This window comes from Melospiza georgiana, chromosome 16, assembly GCF_028018845.1.
Source record: "Melospiza georgiana isolate bMelGeo1 chromosome 16, bMelGeo1.pri, whole genome shotgun sequence".
Lineage (NCBI taxonomy): Eukaryota > Metazoa > Chordata > Aves > Passeriformes > Passerellidae > Melospiza > Melospiza georgiana.
In genome coordinates this window covers 10,587,656-10,612,784 of record NC_080445.1, presented here as the reverse complement: position 1 = coordinate 10,612,784, position 25,129 = coordinate 10,587,656, and the positions used below count along the sequence as shown (strand labels likewise).

At 40.2% G+C, this 25,129-nt stretch overlaps 1 protein-coding gene across 2 annotated transcripts in view; it reads right to left on the bottom strand.

The window, feature by feature from the left end:
• Nucleotides 1–12,086: 12,086 nt before the first annotated feature.
• GRIN2A (glutamate ionotropic receptor NMDA type subunit 2A) overlaps nt 12,087–25,129 on the bottom strand; it is a 157,876-nt gene continuing 144,833 nt past the window's right edge. Inside the window, exons 14-15 of one of the 2 annotated variants that reach the window (XM_058035943.1) lie at nt 22,590–24,250; nt 12,087–19,077 (exon numbers count right to left, since the gene is read on the bottom strand). In XM_058035943.1, coding sequence (XP_057891926.1) covers nt 19,062–19,077; nt 22,590–24,250 — 1,677 coding nt within the window. In that variant the 3' untranslated portion in view covers nt 12,087–19,061. Of the gene's footprint in view, nt 24,251–25,129 lie in introns of both variants that reach the window. The other variant, XM_058035941.1, reaches the window with a different exon arrangement.

Genomic DNA, 25,129 nt, shown 5'->3' with positions numbered 1-25,129 from the left:
ATGAAACACAGCTCCTTTTACCTGTCAGAGTGTCCTCCCTGGGATCACCAGTGCCACGGGGCTGACTGTGACACTTAATCAACCACCTGCTTTTTGTCAGCTTAGTGGCATCAGAGAGAGGCAAAATAAACTCATCAGAGAAGTTCAGACATTTCTCTCATGAAATCTGCCACATCATTTCCTCATTCTTATTTTGGGTCTTTAGCTCTACAAAGATTGACTCCCCAGAGCAAATCCAGCTCTTTTGGCTAACCACCAGCTCTGGAAGACACAGCCTCCATCAGCAGCTGCATATTTAATGATTCCAGTGATTTGTGGAACATATTCAGGGGTAGAAATACTACTGGTATAACCAGAAATGGTTAAGGTTACAAACAGCAGATGAGGTGTCAGAGGGAAAATCAGTGATAAGAATCTGTGAACTGCTTGTCTCCCAGCATGTTAAATTGTGTGAGATGATGCCCTTCAAACCTTGCAACTCTGGGGGCAGGAGCCCTCACTCCCTGCCCTCCCTGCTCACTGGGACAGCCCCACACCAGGCCAAGGTGGGGCTGGGGCTGAGGCATCACCTTCAAGCCTTTCAAGCCCCCTCTAAAATGTCTGCACCAGGGGTAGGACTCTTATTTTCTTGGTCTACTTTCCTTTTCCAGGACAGGGAATCCACTCATGCAGCAGTGGGAGGAGGATTTTATTTTTTTTTTTAAGATAAAAGAGAGCACTGACTGCTGCCAGAAGGAAATCCTGCAGAGCAAGCCTGCAGCAGCAGCTGGTGCAGCTGCCAGCATCCCAAAGTCCTTTTCCTCAGGACTGAGGAGCTGCCTCCTCCTGTGAAGGTGCTCCTGCCAGCACAGGAAGCTGATTCCAGAGGCAGAGGCACACAAAAAGCAGAATTCAGCAAATCTCAGGCATATTGACTCTCTCAAAGGCTATGGCAGGAGGTCTGAAAGTGGGGCAGTAAACAGGATCCTGGCTAAGGGAAATGCAAACCTTCACCCAGTTCTTAGATATTGGTATGGATCTCCTGAGAAAACAAATATCTACCTCTCTAGTAATTGTTTATATATATTGCAACACGGAAGCAAACAGCTCTTTGCCAAGTGGGGAACAACTTCTGCCTATTGTGAGGACATACTAAATGTTCTTGCCCTGCAAATGGTTGTGTTAAACCTCTGGAGAGGCTTATGTGGTTAACATGTGATATATAAAGCTCTAACTCTAAATAGCTGCTGTTCCTGGGATATTTGGCCTAAGAGCTGCAAGCCTGTGGCCAGTGCTGTGCAGAACCAAACTTTACCAGTGGCTGAGGTCAGAGCCCAGAACAATGACACACCATCTGGAGCAGGCAGAGCTGTTTCAAACATGCACTAAAAATATTTCCTTTTACTTCTTGATTGAAGAAAAACCAAACACCTCCTGCCTATATTTACCTGATGATGTCAGCTCATGACCTGGCCCATCCAGCAGCTGTCTCTGTACCTGAAGTCCTCGGTTGTTATTCCTTTGTACCTGCTTCCAGACATGTGGTGAGACAAAATCACACACAAAAGTTTACTCCTTGCTGTGAAGTTAGTCACTGCTGTCCTCGGCACAGATTCTTCCCTGCAACATAATGTTTAATACAAAGGAAAGATTAATTAAATTTTGTGGAACTGTGGCTCAGGTATCTCACTAGGGACTTTTTTGCTTCTTTTTATTTAAACTTGCATTAGTTTTCATTAAGCTACATTACAGGCTGTAGCCACTTTTCCTTTCTTCAACTCAGCATATCAACTTAGATGCTTCAAGGATTGCAAACAATGCAAGGTAATTAGCCCAGGAAATACTCAATCCCTCCAGGAGTAACTTTTTCCACGGCACACCTTCCTGTCAAAGGAAACCAGAAGCCCTGTGAGCACTGAGGCAGAGGGCCAGGCTGTGAAATTCCTCTTGGAGGCACATATTCAGTCTCCAGAGTCAGTACAACATGCATCCCTCTGAGTGAGAAATCCCACCTCTCCCATGGTGGGAAGTGGTGAAAATTACACATACCACGACTTGCATGGTTGAGAAGTTCTGTAGACACTTTTTCATGCAGCTGGATGCAGCCAGCAGCAGTTGGGCTCTGTGTAATATCTCAGTGTCTTTTCAGGCTGGGAAAAACTGGGCACCTGATGCTCGTGGCCACCTGAGGGTGACACCCATCACCCTGACCAAAAACCTCCCCAAAAGCCTGACCCACTGCCTGGGCTGCTCTGGCACACACCCCTGTACTGCTGACCAGTGACCTCAGCAACTCTGACTGACTGGGTTAAGAAATATCTGAGGAAAAGTAAAAAATATTTCCTTTTTAGCCTGAGTAGGGCCCATCTGGTTCATGCCACAGTGCTCCTGTACATGGGCAGGTCAAACAGAAAATATCTTCAGTCAAAACACAGTGGAAATAAAACTGTTTAGTCATGAGCATGACAGACTCACTGTAATGCTCTTACAAAATTGATTGAATGTCTTGGAGCCCTTCAGGCTTTTACCACGGCTTGAGGTCTTGATGGCAGATGCATTTTCCATCCAACAGCCCAGAGGACAGGCCACGGCCTCTTGCACAAGCAGCTCCCCTCCTGCCCAAGTGCAGGGCAAAAAAGGCAGAGAAAGGCCTGATTAGAAGAAATACATAGTTTTATTCAGTTTTGTTTCTATTGTGAAGCCCTTTACTGTCATACTCAGTTCTCTGGTGGCCTGAACAAGGGTTTGTGCCAGAAGAGCAGGAGCAGAACTTCCCTGGGCCAGAAAGGAGCCTCTCATCCTGCTGCTGCTCTTCTTTAGGGTCACCCAACCCCCAGCTCCAAGAACACACTGCCTACCCAACTTTCTCCACTGTCTCCCCTACTTTCTCCACTGTCTCTGAATTCTGTCCTCCCAGTTTCATCCATCTTCTGGTTTGGGCACAATAACCCACTACAGCAGTGAGTATGTGACCCCTTCCCTTTTAGGACATTTCATCCACCTCTTTCCATGCACTCAGACCAGGCTTCCCAGGCAGGCCCCAGGAGTTCTTACCGTGCCCAACTGGACAATTCCAAAATATGTCTTGAGTCCCAGCACTCTCTGAAAGGTTTTAGCTGGGAAGGCCTGGCCAGGGGCAAGTGTTGGAAAGAAGGATCATAAATGAATGCTTGGGGCTATCAGCCTGCATTTTGGTGGATGGGTATATGTTATCTAACATAACTGAGCAGATGGCTTTCAGGAGGAGAAATCCATCAAATCTACCTGGTGATATGTGGGGAGCACAGATGAATGAGAGGGAGAAATATTATTTATAAAAGCAAAACAAGGAGTGTGTAATACCAGAGAACAACAGAAGAATGCATTTCCAGAATAGGGTGTTAATGCAGAGTTCTTATGAAAAATGATTAAAAGCTGGTAGAAAAGACAGGTTGCACAAAATTGATGTTATCAGGTTCAATTTCATTTTAATCCTTCAAGATACTGAATCAGAGTTATTATAACTGACACTCAATAGTCTCAGTAGTTTTTCCTGCCTGAATGTTTATTATCAAGCTTTTCAGATTAAGGCAAGAATAGTGAGGAGCTGATGTTAAAGTACAAGGCTATGAGCACATTTGTTATAGGTTATAAAAACTGCATTTGCCAAGCTTCAAGTTGCCACATTGCAAGGGAAGGAAATTAGAGAGTGGAAATCCATTTGCAGCTTCACTTTATTCCAAAAGAAGTCATGTGGGAAAATACAAGGATTTTAAAATGTCTGGTACATGGTACACTCAACAGATAAGACATCCACACTGGGGAAAGGCTGGCTCAGGAGTGAGGGGAGTCAGCAGCATCCTCAGTGCCTGCCTGTGCAATACACACACTCCTGCTCCTTCCGACACTGCACACACCAGCTGAGCAGAAATCTGACAAGGACTTTCAAACCCAGCACTAACTACTTACCCGGGCACAGTCTGAACTGAAAGTTCTTGTTCTTGTGCAACCTGTCCTTCTCTTTTTTTTTTTTTTTTTTTTTTTTTTTAACAAGAGCTGAATTTAGTGTTAGAAGAAAGAATGTAGTTCATTGTTCACAGCTCAGCTGATGTATTTCTGCACCAGCACCTGCGTAGACAGTTTCTCTCATAGGTATGAAAGGACACAACATCAAGGATGGCTGAACAGAAACCAGTTCTTCTGACACTCAACTGCAACTAGGACAACCTGCTGCCACCAGGGCAGTCACAGGAGAGGGCTGTGTCCCCTTCACAGGGCTGAAATTCAGGGTCAGCTCATCTGTGCCAAACACCAAGGGGGTCCTGCGCTCCCGCCCGCCACTTTTCACCGGGTCTGCATTTCATTAGTTCTTGTTGGAAGTTTAATACAACAGAAAAATCTGTTTGAAAATGGGTGCAAACATAGAGGGCTATGACATACCTGTCAGAGTCCAGCACATATACATGGCTCCTGAAAACATGTATCTTCTGTCTCTGTCTGTCAGGATACAACACAGTGTTTGTCTCTTGGAAGAGTGAACATATCATAGGAGAAAAGGTACTGGAAAAATTAAAAAAAAAATTAAAATAAAAAAAGAAAGATTGAAAGGAAAAAATAAGTATAATTAATTATAAATCATGTTTCTAAAAAAAAGCCCAAAACACCACACTCAATTTTATTAAGGGCTAATGTTCTTGCTGACTATGAAATTTGATACATATCTTTTTCTTCCCCTCTGTACCTCTGAGGATACCAGGGTGCCATATGTTGATCAACTTAATCAGGACTCATTGTGTTTTACTTGAAATTCTCTTTCACAGAACTGGAAAGTCTGAAGAGAGGTTCCAAACTTAGTTGGGCTACACTATGCCAGCTTCATTAATTAATAAAACTTCAAAGTAGAGAATTTATTCCAACTGTAGCAATTAAAATGTAAATAAATACAAGAATTAAAATAAATCAAACATTCAGAGGCATTATATCACTTTTGGGAAGTGTAATACTTACACCAGTGGAAAACTGGCTCACTCACACTCAGGAGATTCATTTGAATCAGAGGGCAACACTGTTGAATTCAATGGCACAGAGCAAGACAGCACTGCACCTCCCAGGGCTAAAGCCCTAAATCAAAATTGCTGTCCTGAATATTCTGCTGCATCACTTATTCAAAATATAAACATTTTATTCAGCATTTGGAAGCATTTATCAGATAAGGAGGGATTCATTCTGCTTGTTATGTAGGCTGAGTACTGTTTTCATTATTCAATAGAGAAATTTGACTGGAGCTTTGCTACATTTGATGCAGCTGCCGTGTGGCTGCTCCATCCCATCCCCAACACTGTCACTCTCTCACTCTGCCTCTTTCTGCACTGGCAGACAAGGCTCAATAGCAAATACAGCCTCTTACTCACTCTTTCAGTTCTCCTCAAGCAGAGTTTCTGCTGGGCATTTTTTCCCTTTGAAACTGTCATTTAATACTTTCTTTTCTGCCAGTGGGTGGACCCTTGTGCCAATACACTGAGTTACCCAGTGGCACTGTCCCCCCTGTCCCTCCCTCCCACCTGCCAGCTTAACAAAGGGCTCTGTGGACAGATGTGGTGGGGTGTGGGCACAGGCTGTGCAGAGAAGGCAATTAAAAGACATCACAATATTAAAATAGGACTGTCACCATCTTATATCCACAAAGAGATCTTTAGTTTGATTGGTGGACCATTAAAATGCAGGCCCTTGATTAAGATGCAACTCTAGTGCAAAGATCATTTTTGGAATACAAATCAACTCTTCTGATTAAATCTCCAAAACCATTACTACATTGCTTCTCTTTTTATAACATATCTCATTAAAAAAATATTTTGACCACTCTTGTAATAGTTCAAATTCTTTCATTAAGTCCTCTTTTCTGACATTTTTCGCATGTTGGAGTTCTTGAGGGGAAACAAGCTGCTTTCTCCAGAAGACTTTTCCTTTGTGCCCCTTGTAAGGAGGACAGAACAATAACATTCAGGACAGCTGCTCTGCACTGCACACAACCAACCAGCCAGCAAAAACAGTGAAAAATTAAGCCAAAAAAGGAAACACTTTCATATTCATTACTCCCTGAGGGCACTACTGCGAGTTCACAGGGGTCATACGAACAGCAAATGTCACAAGTGTGTCCACTGAAAATACCATGTGGAAAAGTCTGTAAAAACATGATCTAACAACATAACTTATATAAGGTTAAAAGAAAAAGAAGTTTCTGTGTAAGCTCAGGACAAAGCATCCCACAAAGGTCAAAAAACCCAGCATTTTCCTTGAGTTGATATTAATTTCATGTCCACAGCTTTAAAAGCAGTACTTTGTGTGCTCACACTGCAAATGGTCTCTACAGTATGGAGAGCAACCTGGTGTCAGTCCTGTCAAGGATTTATAGCTTGCCTTGCAGGTAATTGTGGAATAAGACTATTTTGGAGGCTTACCTTCATTGTTACACTTCATCCTGAATGTTGGTGGCTCAGTGACACTCTCTGCTTGTTTACACCTCCCTGTTCTTTGGGCTTCTGGTGACTAAGGGACAGATGTGGTGAAATGCCAACAGACTGCATGTTAGGAGAAAAATTAATTATTTTAGTGTTAGTAACTATTTTATTGCTGCAAAGCCAGTGAGTCTCTGCCAAGACTTTAGTGCCTGCTCCATATGAGATACTGGCAAGAGACACTATACAAACTGAAGGGGCTCACAAGATCCCACGACATGGTAACGCCAGGCCAGCATTAGAAACCACCCTGAGATTCCCAGTTCAGCAATCTGCTTTGATCCCTACCAAGAATGAAGCAGGACTTTCACAAAATCCCATTCCAAGCAGGCTCAAGGTTTTCCATCTTCTCCAGGACATGGCAATCACACAGCACAGGCTGTCCTCAGTGCATGGGGGCTCTTTGGCACACACTGGCAGGGCTTCCCTGGCCTTAATGACCACTGAGTCATCCATCACCCCAAAAATCATTCATATTTTTGCTGCTAAAATCAGCAAATAAGGGTCTGCGATCAGAGCATTGCAGTCATGCTAGGGAGGAGTTGAGGGGCTGTTTGTTTAAACCATGCACACTCATGCACAAGTGTGTGCACACAAACACCCAGCACTGAAACAACAGTAGCCCTGACTTGGTAACAGCCCCACGCCCCCTCTGCTCAAGCCCTGCAGTGCCTGCTGAAGACCAAGAATCCAGAACCAAGTTTTCCCTGGACTACACCAGCACAATGAAGCCAGTGGGAACACTTTGCAATTAGAGGGATGGTAATTGGTCTTTGTGCACATCAGCACAGCTGTTCGTGCACGGGCTGCCGAGCCACAGCCACTGCTGGCACAGGGCTAAGAGTCTGCAGTTCACTGCAGCTCATTTGCCCTTAATTCCTCTAGTGCTGCCTATGTGTAAATAACTACCTCTCAACTTTCCATCTAAAGTCATGGGCTTCTGTTGATCCATCATTGAGGCTTTACAGTTATAGAAATATAAAATTATTATGGTTGGAAAAATCCTCCAAGATCATCGAGTCCAGCTGTTAAACCAATGTGAAGCTGTAGCCCACAAACAGCAAGGGGGTACAAGCATCACACTGCAGATAACATCACATCCTACTTCCCCCCCAGCCTCAGGAGGAAGAAAGGTTTCCAGAGAAATACACAGAACCAGGGAATACACAGATGTGAGCAACGAGCTGGCAGCTCTGGTTCTTAAACACTCGAATGTACCCACCCACTGCACTGAGAAATATGTAAAATACCATGATTAAATAGGGCTATTTTCACCATTGCCTCAAGTTCTCTCTATAAAACTGCTTCTGCTACCTGCATCCAGCTCCCCAAAGAAATAAATTTGTGATTTATTTAGATTGCAGTGTGAAAGAATTGAAGACACATGCCATTTTCTCAAGGTATCAATATTTAATACCTTCTTGATCACCTAAACTGTGGGTTTTTCATTATCTGGCTTCAAAGCACTTCATGGTCTAACCCAGTAACATCACATTACATAATCGACCTTTTTTAAATGCTAAACATTATTTCAGAAAGTCCTCAGTACACAGGATGCAATTCCACAACATGCAGGCATTCAGGCATGTAAATCTGTCCAGCACCCCTTGCAAGACACAACTCATACCCAAGCCCTGATCTGTAAATGTTCTGGCATTTCTTTGCTATTCCAAGCTCAACAAATTTGAAGGATGTCTGAAACGACCTGTCAGACTCAAACATTTAAGGGGAAAAAGTATGTTAGTGCTTAGAAATGTCATAAAAACAAACATATGCAAGGAGAAATAGTTCAACCTATCCAAATATTTTGAGTGCAAAACCAACATCTGAAAAAGAAGGTTATGGATGCCATTATGTTCTGAATACTGAAATCATCTCATTGCAGAGTGGCAGTTGAGAAATAAACAAAATGTTAGTTTTTATAAAGACAGGAATAGAAAAGAACATGGAGATTACAATGCTTGTAACACACAGAAATGTGCTGACCATGCAGGTGCAGCTCACACTTCCACAATCTAACAGGGACAGAAATAACGAAAACTGCTAGGAGTAGATGGAAGGAATGGGAAATAAGAAGGAAGGTGATAAGATCACAGCTGTTTTGTTCAGAGAAGTACAAATATAATTAAGGTCACATTGGCTGCTCCCATTTGCTGAGACAATAGTGCATCCATGGAAAAGAACAGCAGTGGGTTTAAAGGTGAGGGAAAGAGGTCCTGAATAGCATTTCAGCATTTCAAATTAAAGAAAAAATCTAAATGACCTAACAATTTGAGATTTGTTGTTTCATTAAAATAAATTATTTTCTTGGGTTGTTAACAGCTACTGCTAGAAGTTCTTACTGGCAAGATGCATATTCAAAGAGATTTACACAATTTTTTTACAGGATACTTTGAGTTGTCCAGTCCTATTTGAAAGTCTCCCCCATAGCAAAAACCCTCAGCATCATCCTCACCCCTATTTTTAAACATAAGCTTTTAGCACATTTACGTATAAAATAAAAAGGGTAACAGGAATTAACATGCTCTGCAGCTTTTGAAGCCCATATTGGGAAACACTCACTGTGGCCAAATCAATGCAACAGCAGTTTTGTTCTTAGAGGAAAATCAGCTATTCTTGTCATCCTCACTCCTACTACTTTTATCTTCTCCAAGGTATAGAAATGGTTCTTCTTTTATAACTGCAGAAAAGGGACTTGAAGGCATTTCAGCTACCAGGAGAATTATGCAATTTACCACATTTTCTGGGAAAGAGGAGGGTAAAATCAGCATTGTTCTATTGTGATAACACTGAGGAACCTTTTTCTTAAGTTGGCAAGCCTCTTAACTGATAAAACTACACCATCTCAGGAACTGGAGGAAAATCCAGCCAAGGTCTCCGCTTTCCCTTGAGCACAGAGAAATGCCTGTTATGGTTCCTACTCAATTTGCTTTTCCCCATGCAGGATGGAAGGAGACAGCTGCTCACATCCAAGCCTCTGAAATGCCAAACAGCTTCAGTCCCCAAAGTAATTAGCAGAACTGCACAATTCTATAACGAGAGGGCCTGAGACTTTCAAACCTGGTTAATATTGTATTTTGTGTCTCTGGAGTTTTGTGTTCAGATTTTTTGCTTTTTGTATCTTTCATAGCTCTTTACACACAGTGTAAATGTTATGCAGTTATGGACTATGAAAGGGTTCAATGATCTCATGAGCTGGGTCACATCTAACTAGTAAGCTGAGGTCTACTCTAAAAACACCATTTGCTTTAGCAGTGCCAATAGTTTTTTAAGGATTATTGCTATTAAATTACACCTGGAGCTGCATGAAGACCCCTGGAAAATGTCTTTGACCTTGCAGTAACCTTGTCTACACAATGCTAATCACCATTATCTTCTGTATTAGCATCCCCTATTGCCTACTGCAAAGCTGAGAAACCTCCATGCATTAAAATCATTACTGCCATAGCTGAGGAAAATCACTGTTTACATTATAAATACGCATTATTTTTAAAAATATTTGAGCATGTTGATTTGAACAGAATGCAGTCAATATCTGCAATGATCATCCTGTGTAAGCTAACTAGTGGCAAACAAATAAATAGTCAATAAACAACACACAAACACAACCCCATCCTTCCTCCCACCTGAAAACTTCTTTGGGAACATCTAGAGAGAAAACACAGAAAGCAGTGCAGAGACCCTTGTTCCGCTTGTGAAACTTCCCTTTTCCAGTGGAAAACAGGGCCAGGCTGCTGCACATGGGGAGGTGCCTGCTGAAGTGGGAGAAGCACAGCGTGACAGAGAATCATAAGATAGATCAATAATGCAATTTGTGGAAGCCATGGTTTGGTTTTTGTACTGCAACAAGTCTGCAAGGGGAAGCTGATGCTGTTTGTAAACTGCTGGAAGAAGCAGAGAAACAAACAGCTAGAATGATCAGTTGGAAAATTCACCACAAGGAGGTTGAATTGTGTTTCTGTATATAGACATGAGCAGACTTCAGCAGTTGGCCTTGGAACAGCTGTTTTTGAGTCCAAATTACAGGGAAAAACTTGTGTTGGTACCGGGTGCATTGCTCAGTTCGCTGGGAATGCTGTTGGCAGTGGCATGCAGAATATGCCATACTTAAAAAGCTTCCATTTCCCAGTCACCACTTAAACTTTGTTTTTTTTTAGCAAACAAAGTCTTAGAAGACTGGTAGTTGCCATAGACACATCAGCAAAGCCTCAAAAGAACGATCTGGGGGAATGTGACTGTCTTTGAACCAGATCCCAAAGGGAATCAAAGCTGAGGCTGAGCTGACTCAGAGACACACAGAGAGAATCAGCTCTGCTGGCAGGTAGAGCTGGGAGGAGCAGCCCTGATGCCAACACCAGCCTGGATACAAACACCATTATCACATAAAAACAAAGATTCAAGCTCAGATGATGATTCATAATGATTCAGTAACTGGGGCACATCTCATGTTGTTTCATGAAATGGAGATGTTTAGATACAAATAGGGCAGGGTCCCTTTGAAAGAATCTTCTAGCAGAAGACCATAAACCCAACAGGATTTACCTCATTAAAAACCTCATTAAGGACAGAAGTCCAAATTTATATCTCTCATATTATCCATGCAGTCGTGTTCAACTTGGGAACAAATAGACTGTTCTGCTGTGAGATATCCATAAGCACCTTTCACCCCGTTGTTATATTTACATCCAACATGTCCCTTTATCAAAACGATACTTTGAGTTTTTATAATGACTTTCCTCCAATTGCCTCTAAGACCATTATTGTAATTGCCAAAGGTTTGCTTCTGCCCATTCTGTGGATTCAAAGATTTTAATTAGCTGATGAGACATCAGGGAAAATGGGGTCCTATGGAACCACTTCAGAGCACAGTGTGAACCTCACTTCTTTAGCCCCCATGGCCAGGCAAATAGAACTAATTTTAAATGCACCACTAAAACCTCTATTTTGATTTATAATTTGATTAACCAGAACATGAGACAAGTCTGTGGGTACCAAGAGTCATAGCAGATGTGAGACATCACTGCTGTTTTCTCACCCCCTGCTCTGCTCTCCTCCATCCTCACCTGGCTGACTCCACAGCTCCAGCTCTCCTCAGGGGTGGCATCATTCCTGGCAGGACACCTCCTTCTCAGGCTGGATGCTGCCTCCACAAGGGCCCAAAGAGCTCCTGCCTTTCTGTGGTCAAGATCTCCTCCTCCTGCAGGCCCACCATGCCTCGTGCATCCAACCCTCTCGGGATTTGGGAGGATTGGTGCCCCAGGGGAGGGTCTGTCCTTCTCTGAGCTCCTCCTGCCCCCTCTGCTCAGGGAGTACCTCTCAAAGCACCATTCTCACAACAAAGGGATTCTCCATAACTTAATTGTCTCGATCCTCTTTGTGAATTAAATTAAATTGGGATCATCAAGCACACACTGTCAGCTTTAACTTCAGGCATCTTCACCTTTACATAATTTCTAACAGCAAAGGATGTCTCAAAACATGTGGCTGTTAGCACCCTTCAAATCACATCAATGGCTAAAGAAAAAACAAATGTAAACCTTCTTCCTAGGTGATGCCTCATCTTGCCCCATTTAACGAGGAAGACAGACAAGAATGATAACATTGTTCCTTTTCATATTAATTGGCAGAAATTATCTTTATTAGAAAAATGAATTTTTCATATATTTACAATTTTTACATCATGTTATACTTGGCACATGTGTTCTTCCAAATAGTTATATACATTTCAGTACACACAGACATTCAAGTCCCCCATTCCCTTAATGTTTTTCTACATATTTAACAAAAAAAAAAAAAAAATTAACACAATACAATTTGTCAGACAACCATAATAATTATATATTTCTCTATCATAAAAAGTTTGAAGCAAACTTTTTTTTTTTTCTTTAAAGATATGTTTCAAAATATTTATACAGTATTAGCACTCAGTCATGCACTGGGTTAGAATATGGTCAGGGTGAACTGCAGTGAGACAGGATGTGAACACAGGAGAGAGGAGCGAGACCCCAGCTCCCCCACGCTGCTCTGGGGCAGCTCCAGCCTCCCCCAGGTCTCAGGGAAGGGGCAGAGGCTGCAGGGGGAGCTGGGTGCTCGCGTGTCAGTGCCACACAGCAGCGGAAACTGCGTGTGCTCTAACTCATTTCACTTTGCTAAACCTAGCTAAAAAAACAGGCAGTAATTGGAATGTCAAAACTAGATTTTAAAACTTCCCTTTTCCCCCAAACCCTTTCTTTTGAAGAATCCATTAGATTGTGAATTTTATAATGGAATTCTGGATTCTCTAAAAACATAATTATTTTATAGTTGATTCCACTTCACCAATATTCTTTTATTTCTACTCTAACATCCTGATTTGTTTTCCCAGATGTAAAGAGCTCTTCAAATCTCTACTATTCTTTGCCAGTAATCAGAAATTTGTGACTTACACTTTGGTTTGAAGTATGACGCTTTTGAGACTGCTACAGCAAATTGTACTAGGAAATAACAGAAGTGACAGGATTTTTATTTAACTGTGTATGGAATGGAATGGTTCCAAGATTTCTGGTAGAATTTTTTTTTGGCATGCAAATTTCTCCTAGTGTATTGTAGGTTAGTGCTCCACGTAATCGATACAAACTATTACACCTGGAGTTCTTTTCTCCTATCAAAAAAAGAATATTCTAGTTTTCTTTGTTTAAAAAATCCTAAGTTAATATTGTGAATTCTTTTTCTCGGTTGCATTTCATTTTTCATTTTTCAACTGCAATTAACTTCTAATCAAACTCAAAACAACAATATATTACTTGAAACTGTTAATAAATTATTATAGAATCTTTGTCACAACTCTGGATTTCTGTCTTGCCCCTCATTCTCCCCAAAAAACTTTATACATATACATATTTATATATAGCTTATATATATACACATGTATATGTACAAAAACTGATCAAGACAACACATTAAATTGACATTATTCAAGTAAACAGGTAAAAAATGTTTTTCAAAGTGTAATTTGAGATTTTTAAAATATTTCTGGTGGGTTTTGTTTAGCAGCACAGAAATATTAGTGTTTCATCTAAGCCCACAAATATCCTTAAACAGGATGAAAGGAAGCACAAAATACCCTTAAGGTTTAGTGTGAATTTGAATCTGATGAATTAAAATCAACATTATTAACTCACAGGTGAAGTGCTTGTGAGACCCTAGCATCTATGGATGCAAATTTTGTATAAAATGCAGTGATGGGTTAAGAATCAGGTAGGAGTTTGCCTAACACATTAATGAATTCTGTTTGTGCCTCCTGGTTTTAGCAGGGAAGGCACGAGATCCACTGTGCATGGGTGTGAGTGAGAAGACAGAGAGATCAGGCTGTTCATCGTTGGTGCAAAATGGATGTTCTGAAATGAGCAAGACTACTCCTAAGTATTTTACCTGATATCAAGTATAAAGTGCTAACAGCTCTTACTGGAATTGCACTGGTTTCCTTCCTAGCTGTACACAATTTAACATTATGCAATTTCCAAACCTCTGCAACATGAGGTTTTAAAACATGGAGATTTTTAAAATCTGAGCGTGAACTGCATTTAGGATCTGCCCTCCCATCACTCCCTCAAACACCCCTATTTAAGTCAAAAGGTGGTTTTTCCACATTTGTAACCCAAACTTAGACTAAGCAAAAATTTTCTTGAAACCAAGTTCTGCTCCAAAACATACTTGCAATGAGCAGTAAATAAAGTCTGACCCTACAGAATTTATTGTTTCTTGGTTAAGGTGGAAAATTTGGTAATAATACAACCTTCAAAAACAGCTCAATAATTACTTCTAACAAATGATTCTAAGGTATTTTTTTTTTAAGTTTTAGTTAGAGCAGTATAAATTTAGAAAAGAAGCTATTTCCACACTTATTCCTCAGTGGAAATCTCCACATCACCAGTACTAGCAAGCACAAAAGCCTGTGCATGGAGAGATGCGATTGTGCCTTACCCACCACTGCTAAATCCTGCCAGGCATGAAAAACCCATTTTGGAGCCTGCCCAGTCTGCATGGGAGAACACACTGGTGCACACTCCAGCTCCTCTTCCCTGGGGATTTTGTTCTGGAGGATCCTTCCTCAGCTACCTAAAGTAACAGATGTGGATCACATGAACTAACAGCGAGTTTAAGGTCAGTCTAAGTCCAGACTGAGTTTAAGATCAGTCACCCGGCCAACAGAGCCTCTCTGGCCAAGAATTTTAAACCAGCATGAAAAGCAATCCTTTTCCTATGGCTTGGTTATTACAGCAAGCATCAATTCCAGCTCTTTTGGACAGCAACTTTCTGAATGTTTCCATGTGTCCTAGCACAGAGCAGTCCTGACCCAAACCAGTCCTTTAGCCCCTTCTGTACCCAGTATCAAACACTACAATAAAAACTGCTAGAGGATTTCTAGATGTGGGAGGTTTGGGAAGGAGAAAACCACTTAAAATAAAGCACTGCTGAGATGTGTTCCACAGCTTTGGGAGATTACTCACGCATGACTGCTTGGAAGGTGTATGCACGCACGCCTGTGTATACTGTATATATATTTAGGTTAACAAGTTTCAACTATTAATAAACAGCATCTTATGGTATTTGGTAATTAAAATATCAGGCTTGTGTCATTCAAAATAGTGCAACCTACATAGCAATATACAGGAAAATTACACACATTGTTCCTATTACCATTAATATACTTGTGCATATCAAGATAACAGGATACCCTTTTCCATAGGATTAACCATTTGCATATTTAATTGTATTCTTTGGCCCATTTTCCTGTGAAACCTCATATGAAAACGTAAAGACTTTGGCTTTAAAACAAAAAGGAAACTCCCGCTTTTTCAGTTACTTTCAGAAACTTAAGTAGAATTCAAATTACTTTAGTTAAAAATTATCATCTCCTCCAGAAACTGCAGACCTCTGTCACAAACCACCCCCCCCCCAACTAGTGTGGCTAACTGTGACCCTCCAACTTCTTTTTATTTTCACTTTTGAAGATCATTTACACTTGCATTGTTGCACAGCACATCCTCCAAAAGTATCCTGGACTCCTCTAATCTGGTCCCAGCTGGGAACAAGGAAGGTCCCCGTCCCCAGGAGCGCAGAAAGGCAGAGCAGCCTCACCAGGGCCTTCCACTGCATCACTGAGTCCAAGTTCAGGGTTTGCAATGTGAGACAGAAGCCAAAATACATTCCCAAAAAGGTTTTTGCCATTAAATACCATTATTCAACGGGCTCAGGAAAAAACATTATCAGACAAAAAAATGCTGTAGTAATGAAGTAACACAAATCTCTTCAAAGCGGTTATTCTTATGTACTGCAATGCACAAAACAAATTTAAAAATGTAATCTCATAATGCATTTGCTGAGAAAAACATATCATTTCTTCTAATAGTACCAGAAGTGCAAAACAAGACATTCTCCATTAAAATTTCATGTCACTGTAAATATTACCATTTTCCCACATTAAAGCTTAGTACCATTTCTGAGAAGTGAGGAAACTTTCATCAATTCCCAGAAGCAAAGTACCATCTCACTTGGAACTTTACAGTGCACTGAATAAGTATCACAATATTTATTGGTATTTATTTTCACAGTTTTCTAACGTGCACAGAAATAGAATTTTTGAAATATATTAGTGAAAACAAATACTAATACAAAAGGGAAAGGACAAAACATCTAGTAGTATAACTGCTTATCACCACTACTTTTTAAGAGTTGGAGAGTCGAACCCATCTCTTTTAAATATGTAATACTATATTTAGTGTGGTTATCTATTAATAAAGGTATTGCATGACAATGTTACAGCATGGCTATATTCTCTACTAATTTAGCCTTGTTTCCAATACAGGTAAAGAATTAAGCAAAAGGAGTAAAAATTGTCATTTAAGCGCAAAACAACAAAAACCTGGTAAATAGTGAGGTAACTTATTTTTACTTATATTATTTCTGGTTCTTAAATTATAGATATGACAAAATCATCACAAAATCAGCAGTGGATTCTTACAGCTGTTAGAATGGCAGAATGTTTTTTTTTTTAAAAAGAACAGTTTAAACCATGGCAGATACATTCTGCAGTATGAAACAAAAAAGCTGATGATCCCACGAGGAGAACCAAGTGCATTTTCACTGCATTGCAGGGTGATGCACACCTGTATTCCTGGCTTCCAAAGCCACAGGACTTTGGAAGAGCACATATTTTCAGAGCGCATTCTCTGTACACAGGTCGAGAGAAGCAGGGGGAAAAAAAAGTTAAAGCTTGAGTGAGGGAAATAAATGAAGAGCTTATTTACAGAGAGTGCAGGAACCCTCCCCAGCAGGGCAGGGAGAAGCAGGGCAGGATTGCAGCTCCCTTGAGAGCACAAGCAGCCACGTCCCCTCTGACAGACACCGCTGCGACACAGGAATGGGGCGAGCAAGGGGCAGCTCCACAAGGACAGCGAGGAACTGGACAGAGCTTCACACCAGGGACAGGATGGGCACACAGACAGACACTCTGCATGACCAGAAACATGGAAGAGACAGCACAGTCCTGAGGCTACTCCCATTTAACCACAGCTTCACAGGTGACTCCAGCCACAGCACATCGAGCCTTTCTTCCATCACACCACTATCCTGTCTGTGCTTATACCCACATCACAAAGCTGTGATTAAACTGAGCTCCCTCAAATGCTGACATGCTGCCAGTACATTTAAATAAGACAGTACAGGTGAGTTTGGGCAGGGAAATGGCTTGTATCATAAGTCACATTTTGAAAGGCCTTTATGTTCTTTCAGAAGTTCCTTCGCTACTGCTAAGTTTGGAAGGCTCAGCTCTCAATAAAAAGGAAGTTTATATTAGCAAAAAAAAGAAATCATTGCTGAGAAAATAATTTAAGTCTATCCCTGGAAAGCTGTTTTTATGTTGCAAACCAGACTGTCCTACTCAGGAAAGGTATCTGCTTTAAAAGGACTTTTGAGCTAAGATAGGACCAGAGCTGGGGGAGAAGGGAATGGATGACACTCATCTTGAAAGAAGCACAGAATGTGATGATTAACACTTGACACAATCTAGCCAAGCCACAGGATAGTTACTCTTTTATATTAAGTAGGAGAGGATTTTTTTTCATAAAAGTTCTGTTTTCACTAGGTTTTATATATCAAATATCTTAAATGCAATGTAAAATAACAAAAAAAAATTTCCCCTCTTGAATTCTTCCTAAATCCAGGTAGATTCTCAGACCCTTAGATTTGTGACACAATTTCCATTCTACATTGATAAACCCAGCAAGGGAGGGAGCAGTACCAAAACCTTCCCCATCTCTAAGGTGCAAATGGTACACTGCAGAAATATGAAAGCAGCAATTTATTACACAAGGATTAGATTCTGATACTTTTCACCCTTGCTGGGCAGTCACATGGTATAAAGCAAATTATCATCCCAACTATGCAGGGGGTATTGCAAACCCCAACAAAAACCCTATTTTCATGAGCACAGGAACCTATAACACCTCCAGGGCTGAACATGGTACTCACTGGCAGATTTTTGAGGCTGAGGGTAAATAGAGCATTGCTTTTCTAAGCCCACCTAACTGAGCTACATGAGTTAGGAGCCTATACTTTCTAAAAAGTCAACAGCAAGAGGTAATATATTTCTGGACACATCCCCCACATAACTGCTCCAAAGCCTTCAGTCCTCTGAACTTCCATCCACAGGGAGCTTTCTTTCTCTTGCTTTCTCTCTCTCCCCACTGCTAACAGAGCTCAGCCTTCCAGCACAGAAACCCAAAGCTACTCTCACAGCTCTAGCCTTTGCTTCCTTTAAAACTATATAAAAATATTTGCTTTCATCAGGAAAAAAACAAACAACCACATCTGATTTCTCTTGTGAGCCTTATTTCACCTCTTAAATGTTCCTGAAAGACCATAAAGAGACATGTATTTATGAGATGCTGCCAAAACACAGTGAGCTGGCGGTGATTTCATTTCTGTTTGTCCACAGCACTCTTTTTTTCCTAACCAAGCTTCTTAGATAGCAGAGTAATGAATTCTGAGCAAAAGCTGCAAAAACATTAAATTAAATTTTCCAGAAATGCAAAATCTCTTAATTTTCCCTTATTTTATCTTATATATTAAAATATCTTATTTCCATGCTTTTAAATTAGTGGGTGGCTACACTGTTCTAAGAAACACAAGCAGAACACAAAATCTATCTGAGAGAAAAAAGGAAAATTTACTGTGGTGAAAAGGGAAAGACAAAAACATGAAGAAATTCTACAATATCTTTAAAAGAGGAAAAAAAGCAAGAGGCAGGTATGTCTACATATCTGTTTTTACCTCCATGTACCTACTGCATTCCTCAGCAATTCAATATCCTGCCTCCACAAAAGGTGTCATCCAGGAGCAGTGTAACACTACAGGACATGCTACCAAGAATGGCCCAAATCATTTACAGCCTGATTCAGTTCCAGCTGGAGTCACAGGAAATCGTGGTGATAGGAATGACCAACAAACTGCTAGAGCTGTAATCAGGAAAATGTAACAAGTCACCAGCACCATCCAGAAAGGTACAGAAAGGATGGCCACTTATGCAGGAAGATTCTTTTCTCCTCTTCAAGTATAGCAGCAGCTAGAGTGAGAGAGAGGGAAATACAGAAAGTCTTGATCTCGGTTTAATTGAAAGTCAGTGCAAATATATCAACAAAGCTCAGGCAAAACTCAGAATTCCACGCGCTCTAGGCTGAGCCTCACAAGCTGTGGCTTGTGGCTCTGTTGAAGATTTTTCTTCAACTTCTCAGCTGCTTCTTCTTTACACGAGCACATCTGCAAGCACACCGGTACTGCCCTCATCCCTGCCTCAGCTCTCCTTCCCCCTTCATCAACTCAGATTTATGCCAAGATCACAACAACGAAAGCATGCAGACTCTGACTCCCTCTACTTTCAGTATCTGGTGGGGTTTTTCCCTCTTTAAGGCAGCATCTTACATTTCCATGTGAACAACTGCTGTGCATGCAACATTATCAAGTCTTCCCACAGTCTCGTTATTTTGGTTTAGGGCAGGTGGTTGTATTGCATATTGCAGATAATAATAATAAATCTCTACAGTCACCAGAAATCTGCTCAAATCAGAAAAAGCAAACACTGCAATAAATTTTGTTGTAGCTAATTTGCTTGTACATTTCACAGAAAGATAAATCCACCTGGGTTGAGGATATTTACAAGTGAATCTCAAGAGAGAAAATGTAAATGGGAATTTTTCTTTCCCACAGCTTTCCATACAGTACTCGTATAAATATTGAATATAATGTGTGTCTGGTTAGATAGAGATGATGATACAAAAGACTTGGAGCAACCAACAAATACTTGAGAGCTTAATGATAATGTGAAAGACAAGAGCCACCACTGAGTTTTATGATTTACTGGGTAATATGCTCAGCAACTTCCATGGCAGGATTTGGCACGACATCAGCAAATATATCTGCTGATACACACTAGATAGTTCAAAACACTTTGGATTTTGGTTAATATACTATGATTTGGACCGGATATTAAAATTTGGCTGAAATATTTTTATTATAGTCATTACAACATTATGCCTTCGGTGCATTTGCCTTCCTGCAGACATAAGAGCAAAGCATAATTGTGTCTTAGGGAAAAGGTTTGGGTTCATGACAAGTGTTCATCCCACAGACATCCTAACCCCTTATGTTAGCTCACACAACTCTTCCTAAGAAGTCTCTCTAAGGGTAGGTAAGGAACTTCTGTTTATAAAAACTCCCTCCAGTGAGGAATCAGAAAGCATCCCATGTGAATCAGGGCCAATAAGTATGACCAAGTGTTGAATAAAGAATACCCAAAACAGAACCTGAACAGCATAGAGATACCCATAGATATGCTTTCTGATCATACTTATAATAAAGTATACTGAGATTTTTGGAAGCTGGAAAGAGACTTGGAAGACCAAATCTGATTACATTTCATTCCTTAAAAAATATCATCCTTCACCATCATGGTGAAGGTACAAATTCATTTGCAAATACCAAGAATTCATTCTGGACTTTGATAGCCAAAGTCAGTTTAAATCTGTTTAATAAAAAAAAAAAATCTGTAAACAAAATTCAAGAAACTTTATTTTGACTATCCCTACACATCTCCCATCTATATTATCTCCCATTTGCACTCTGCTCTGCAGTATGCTGTTCTAAATTAAACACCTTGCATACTGCACCTCTGGCATGCAGATGCTTCAATTACAGCTGACAGGCACGATTCTGCTGAAAAGAGTTTCAGTTTAGAGAAAAGTTAGGATAATATTCACATTTTCCAATTCACAGTGGTAATGGTTTCCCTGCTCACCGTTCTTCAGTGAAATGGAGGGAATAATGCTTGAATAATCTAAATTTTGTCTACACAAAAATCCTAAAGCAATTCTCAGAGAAGCAGGAAAATGGGAGAGCACCACCTCTGGAACACTTTCAGTAGTTAAATGTATTAATACTTATATTTACTTCTTGAGTTGAAATTAAATTTGCAGCTGTACACTCTTCTCCTGGAAGACTTCCTCTCTTCCCTTTCATGCTCCCTTATGGTTAAAATCTAGTGGGGTTTTTTATTCCAGTGAGGGTATGGAAGGGTGTGTAGCAGACATTTTATTTGTGAAATAATCTGACATCTATAGAAGGAAAAGTCATATAACAATGCATCCCTGTTATGTGAATACCTTTGTGTATCAGTAAGTGATAATAAAGTTACTGTTTCTTAGTTACATGTGCATATATTCACTTTATACAACAGACTTGGTTGGAGAGGTTAAAAAAATGGTCTGATGTTCAACAAATATGCACAATATTGTGGAAGGAAGAAGTCCTTTCAAAGGTGTTAATCCTTCTCTGTGTATGGAAATAAATGGTACCACACTCTTCACTGACCACACTGAACTTATGGCTGTCGGTGTTTGATACTGTATTAACAGCTTTAGTACTATTAATATACAATTAATTAGTCGTCACTAATACACTATGAACAAAGAACTACAGTGGGTTGGGATTTGGTTTGGGAAGTGAAAGAATAAAAGAAATACTATACAGCCCTGAGTAATCACCAGTAAGGGGCAAATGCAAACTTACGTACACATTAGGCCTCAAGGTTACTAATAAAGTCCACAGCTCCATAGTAAGTGCCATATAGTGATATCTAAAAATATATACTCTGGATTAGGCAGCTGTGAAATTTCTGACAAGATTAATGCAAACTTTTCAATGAACTTACTTTGTAATGGTAAGTGCATGTGCAATATAAGAAAAGCATTTGTACATGAACATTAACCAATATCTATGGGGCTTCCTTTTGGTACACAGCAGTTCACATGTTTGGGGTTACTGCCTTCCCATCTACTGTCTGTCAGTCTAGAAGGAACATCCTAATTTTTGTGCTAACACACTGTATTTTATTTATTAAGGTCCTGGGGTTTGGGGTTTTTTTCAATTATTTGGCTTTGAAAATGATTATGAAGCTAAAATATATTTTTGGAAGTCTTAGCTTTCTTTTCTCGTTTACTTTTGAATCTGTGCAAATGCATCCCTATTTCTTGTTGTCTGTGTCATACTACATGCATACCATATTGCTTATCCAGTACTAGAAAATCATTAACATTTCTAAGGACAAAAATACATTGAATGATACTTAGCAACATAAATTAGAATAACTGAAATAGTAAAATAATTAGGTACAAAACAGCATAGTTGCCAACATATATTGGGGCTATTTCAGTACAACTTGCCATTTATATATAAAGCACACATAAATGGCTATTTTTTATCCTTTTTAACAAGACATATTTTAAAAGGATAGATCAGAGCATACCAGTTTACCTATTCATGTACAAAAGTACATTGGGAAAGGGAGAGGTTTACGTATCATTTACCAGAGCAGGATACTGTTAAAGGAAAAATTCTCCCTCTAAGATGGTGGCAACTATTCTTTCCCTATAGATAAAGTGTTCATGGAAAATTTAAACATCTGATTCAATGCTAGGCCTTTTCTTATACACACGTGTATTGCTACAGGAATTTAAAAACCTTGGAGTTGAGTACAAGCTATTCCTATTTGCAACATAAGGCAAAACATGCTCTGAAATGTACATGTCATTATGGATCCGACCATCCCTGGAAGAGTATGATGCTGTAGACTGTATGGATGACCTTAAATAATTATCATTTCTTCCTCTTGTTGGCAATGAATGTTTATAAAGATCAGCTGGACTTCGCCTAAGAGATAAATGCTGGTCATCACGATAGGAGTGCAGGAAGGGGTTATCATCCGAGTGAACAGCGTACAGGGACTTGCTCCTCTTACTGTCCTCCAGAGCATGGGTTAAAAGTGAGGCCTTGTTGCCCAACAGTTTGCTTGAGGGAACACTAAACATGCTTGCATATGGACTACTTTGAAGAAATTTCTCTCTTTCTTTCAAGCTTATACTACGAGAAGGTCTTCCAATATCAATTTCCCTGGACTTATCAGCGATATTATCAAAAGAGTGTTGCCTGCTAATCCTCAGTTTATTCTTTTTAGAATATTGCAGAGCACTACTTTGTGACCAAGTACGCTCATATATTTCTTCAGGAAGTGATAAGTTCGTGGTGTCCTGCAGCATCTGATCTTCCTCAATGTCATAGAGGTTCCCCATCCGCAAGCACGCATCGCATTTATAGGGAGATCTGGTCGAGTAGTGCCCCGCGTAGGTGGGCATGTTGGAGAGACAGCTCCTGCAGTGCGTGGAATTCTGCCTGAACCTATCGTTCATGTCACCTAGGGAAGTATTTTTTTCTTTGAGAGTGTAGTGCTTTCCATAGAGTTTAAACTGGTCATTATTTGGAAGACTGTCTTCATTATGTGATGGAGTCCTGTTGGCGTGCTCGGCTTTCCTGTAGTTGTCGTTGTGATCTTGGTAAACATCAGGAAGCTCTACAGGTTCTGGAAGGACAATGTTTTCGATGTACTGAGGTGTGTCCAAGCGGAACCCTGGCTCCTTGTCAGCGTCAATCGTGTAGATTTTATCCCGTGGAGAGCCCTGTTTGGTTTTCAGATATGTCAGTTCCACATCACTAGTGTCTTTTGGGTATTTTGATGCTACTGTCCTTTTTTTAAAATTGTCCTTGGTTTTGTGGTGCTTGTTGTTGTTTTCAGCTTCCATGTGGCAAGTAGCTCTGCTTGATGTCTCTGAGACATCTGAATGAACAATCTCTTCAGGAAGGTATCTTTGGCTTTTCAATGAAAGCTGCCTGTTTTCCTCAGACCCGTTTTCTCTCTGGGATCCTTGGCCCTGACGTACAGAATCTTGGCGTAAAGATTCAACAGATTTCATCCAAAGCTGCCTGGGTCGGGAGTTGACTTTTGCTTCTGTTGTTACTGCAACCTCTACTGTATTTGGATTGGATTCATTCAGTGTGAGAGGATGCTGCCCTTGGAAAACATAATTGTTCAGGTTGTCCTTGTGTCGATTTCCAGGAAGTGTCTGCAGTTCACTTATGTTGTCACCAAAAAAGTTGTCCTTTGTCTGAAAGGATCTGTTATCAGAAAATACCAAGTTTCCCTTATCCATGACCATGTCCATAATCAAAGAACCCCTCTGAATAAAATCAGCTGTTCTTTTGGGGGAGTCAATTCTTGAAGGGTTGATATTGGTCATGTTTTTCGCTGTTCGCAGCAGTTTTAACATGTTAGTTTGTGAATTGGTCAAAGAAAAGTCAGGAGACTTCTTCTTCTCTTCAATGTGTACTCCATGAATGCAACTGTAAATACCCTGTAATATGAGTAATATAAGACAAATTAAATCACTAGGTATAACTTTTCACAACTTCTAATTTAGTTTTAATTAGCAATAAAGAAAAATTAAACATTTCTTATCTCATTACTGGAAAGATTAAAAGTACATCTGCAACCTTTTATCATTTCCTTGCATTGAAATGGAGGAATATTTTCTGCTATATCTATTAGAACTACAAAGGGAAAAAACTGCCAGTATTTCACAATCTAGTGGTCTGTCTTGACATCCCCAGCTTATTCCACAATACAAGATTAGAAGGTACCCCAAAGGCTTCCCTAATCTTGTCACAAAATGAAACTAACCTTCAGTAATAGATACTCTCTTATTTTAAACCAGTGATTCAGTTTCCCCTCTAAACAAGCCTGTAGTGGGACTATTTTATTGGAGATTAAGGTATTCTTCACTTGTACTGAAATAAAAAGGCTTCTAGCCATCATATTTTAGCTTTTCTGATCCTTATCTCAAAAAAACCCAGCTCTTTTTAAAGCTGCATCTGAGTTAATTGTGAGCAAAAGGCTGAAGCCCATTTTCTCACTTCAACCTCTTTGGTCACTCCTGTGAGCCCAATTGACATTTCCAATCCTGTGAATTAGCAATTCTCAGACATTTACCTTTGGCATAAATACTTCTTTTCCCCTGCAATTCTTAGGAGAATTTCATATAAAAAAAGGCCAGAAACATAAAGTTCAAATATAAAATGTGGAGGTTAAGGTGCATGTGGTTTCTAGACAATCCCCAACAGGGTAGTGCAGACTATTTTTAATGCAGTTCCAAAATGCTCCAATCTACTCAACAGGGTAATTGCAGCACACTTTAAAGCAATTAGCCATTTTAGTATCATTTTCAGTTCTCCTC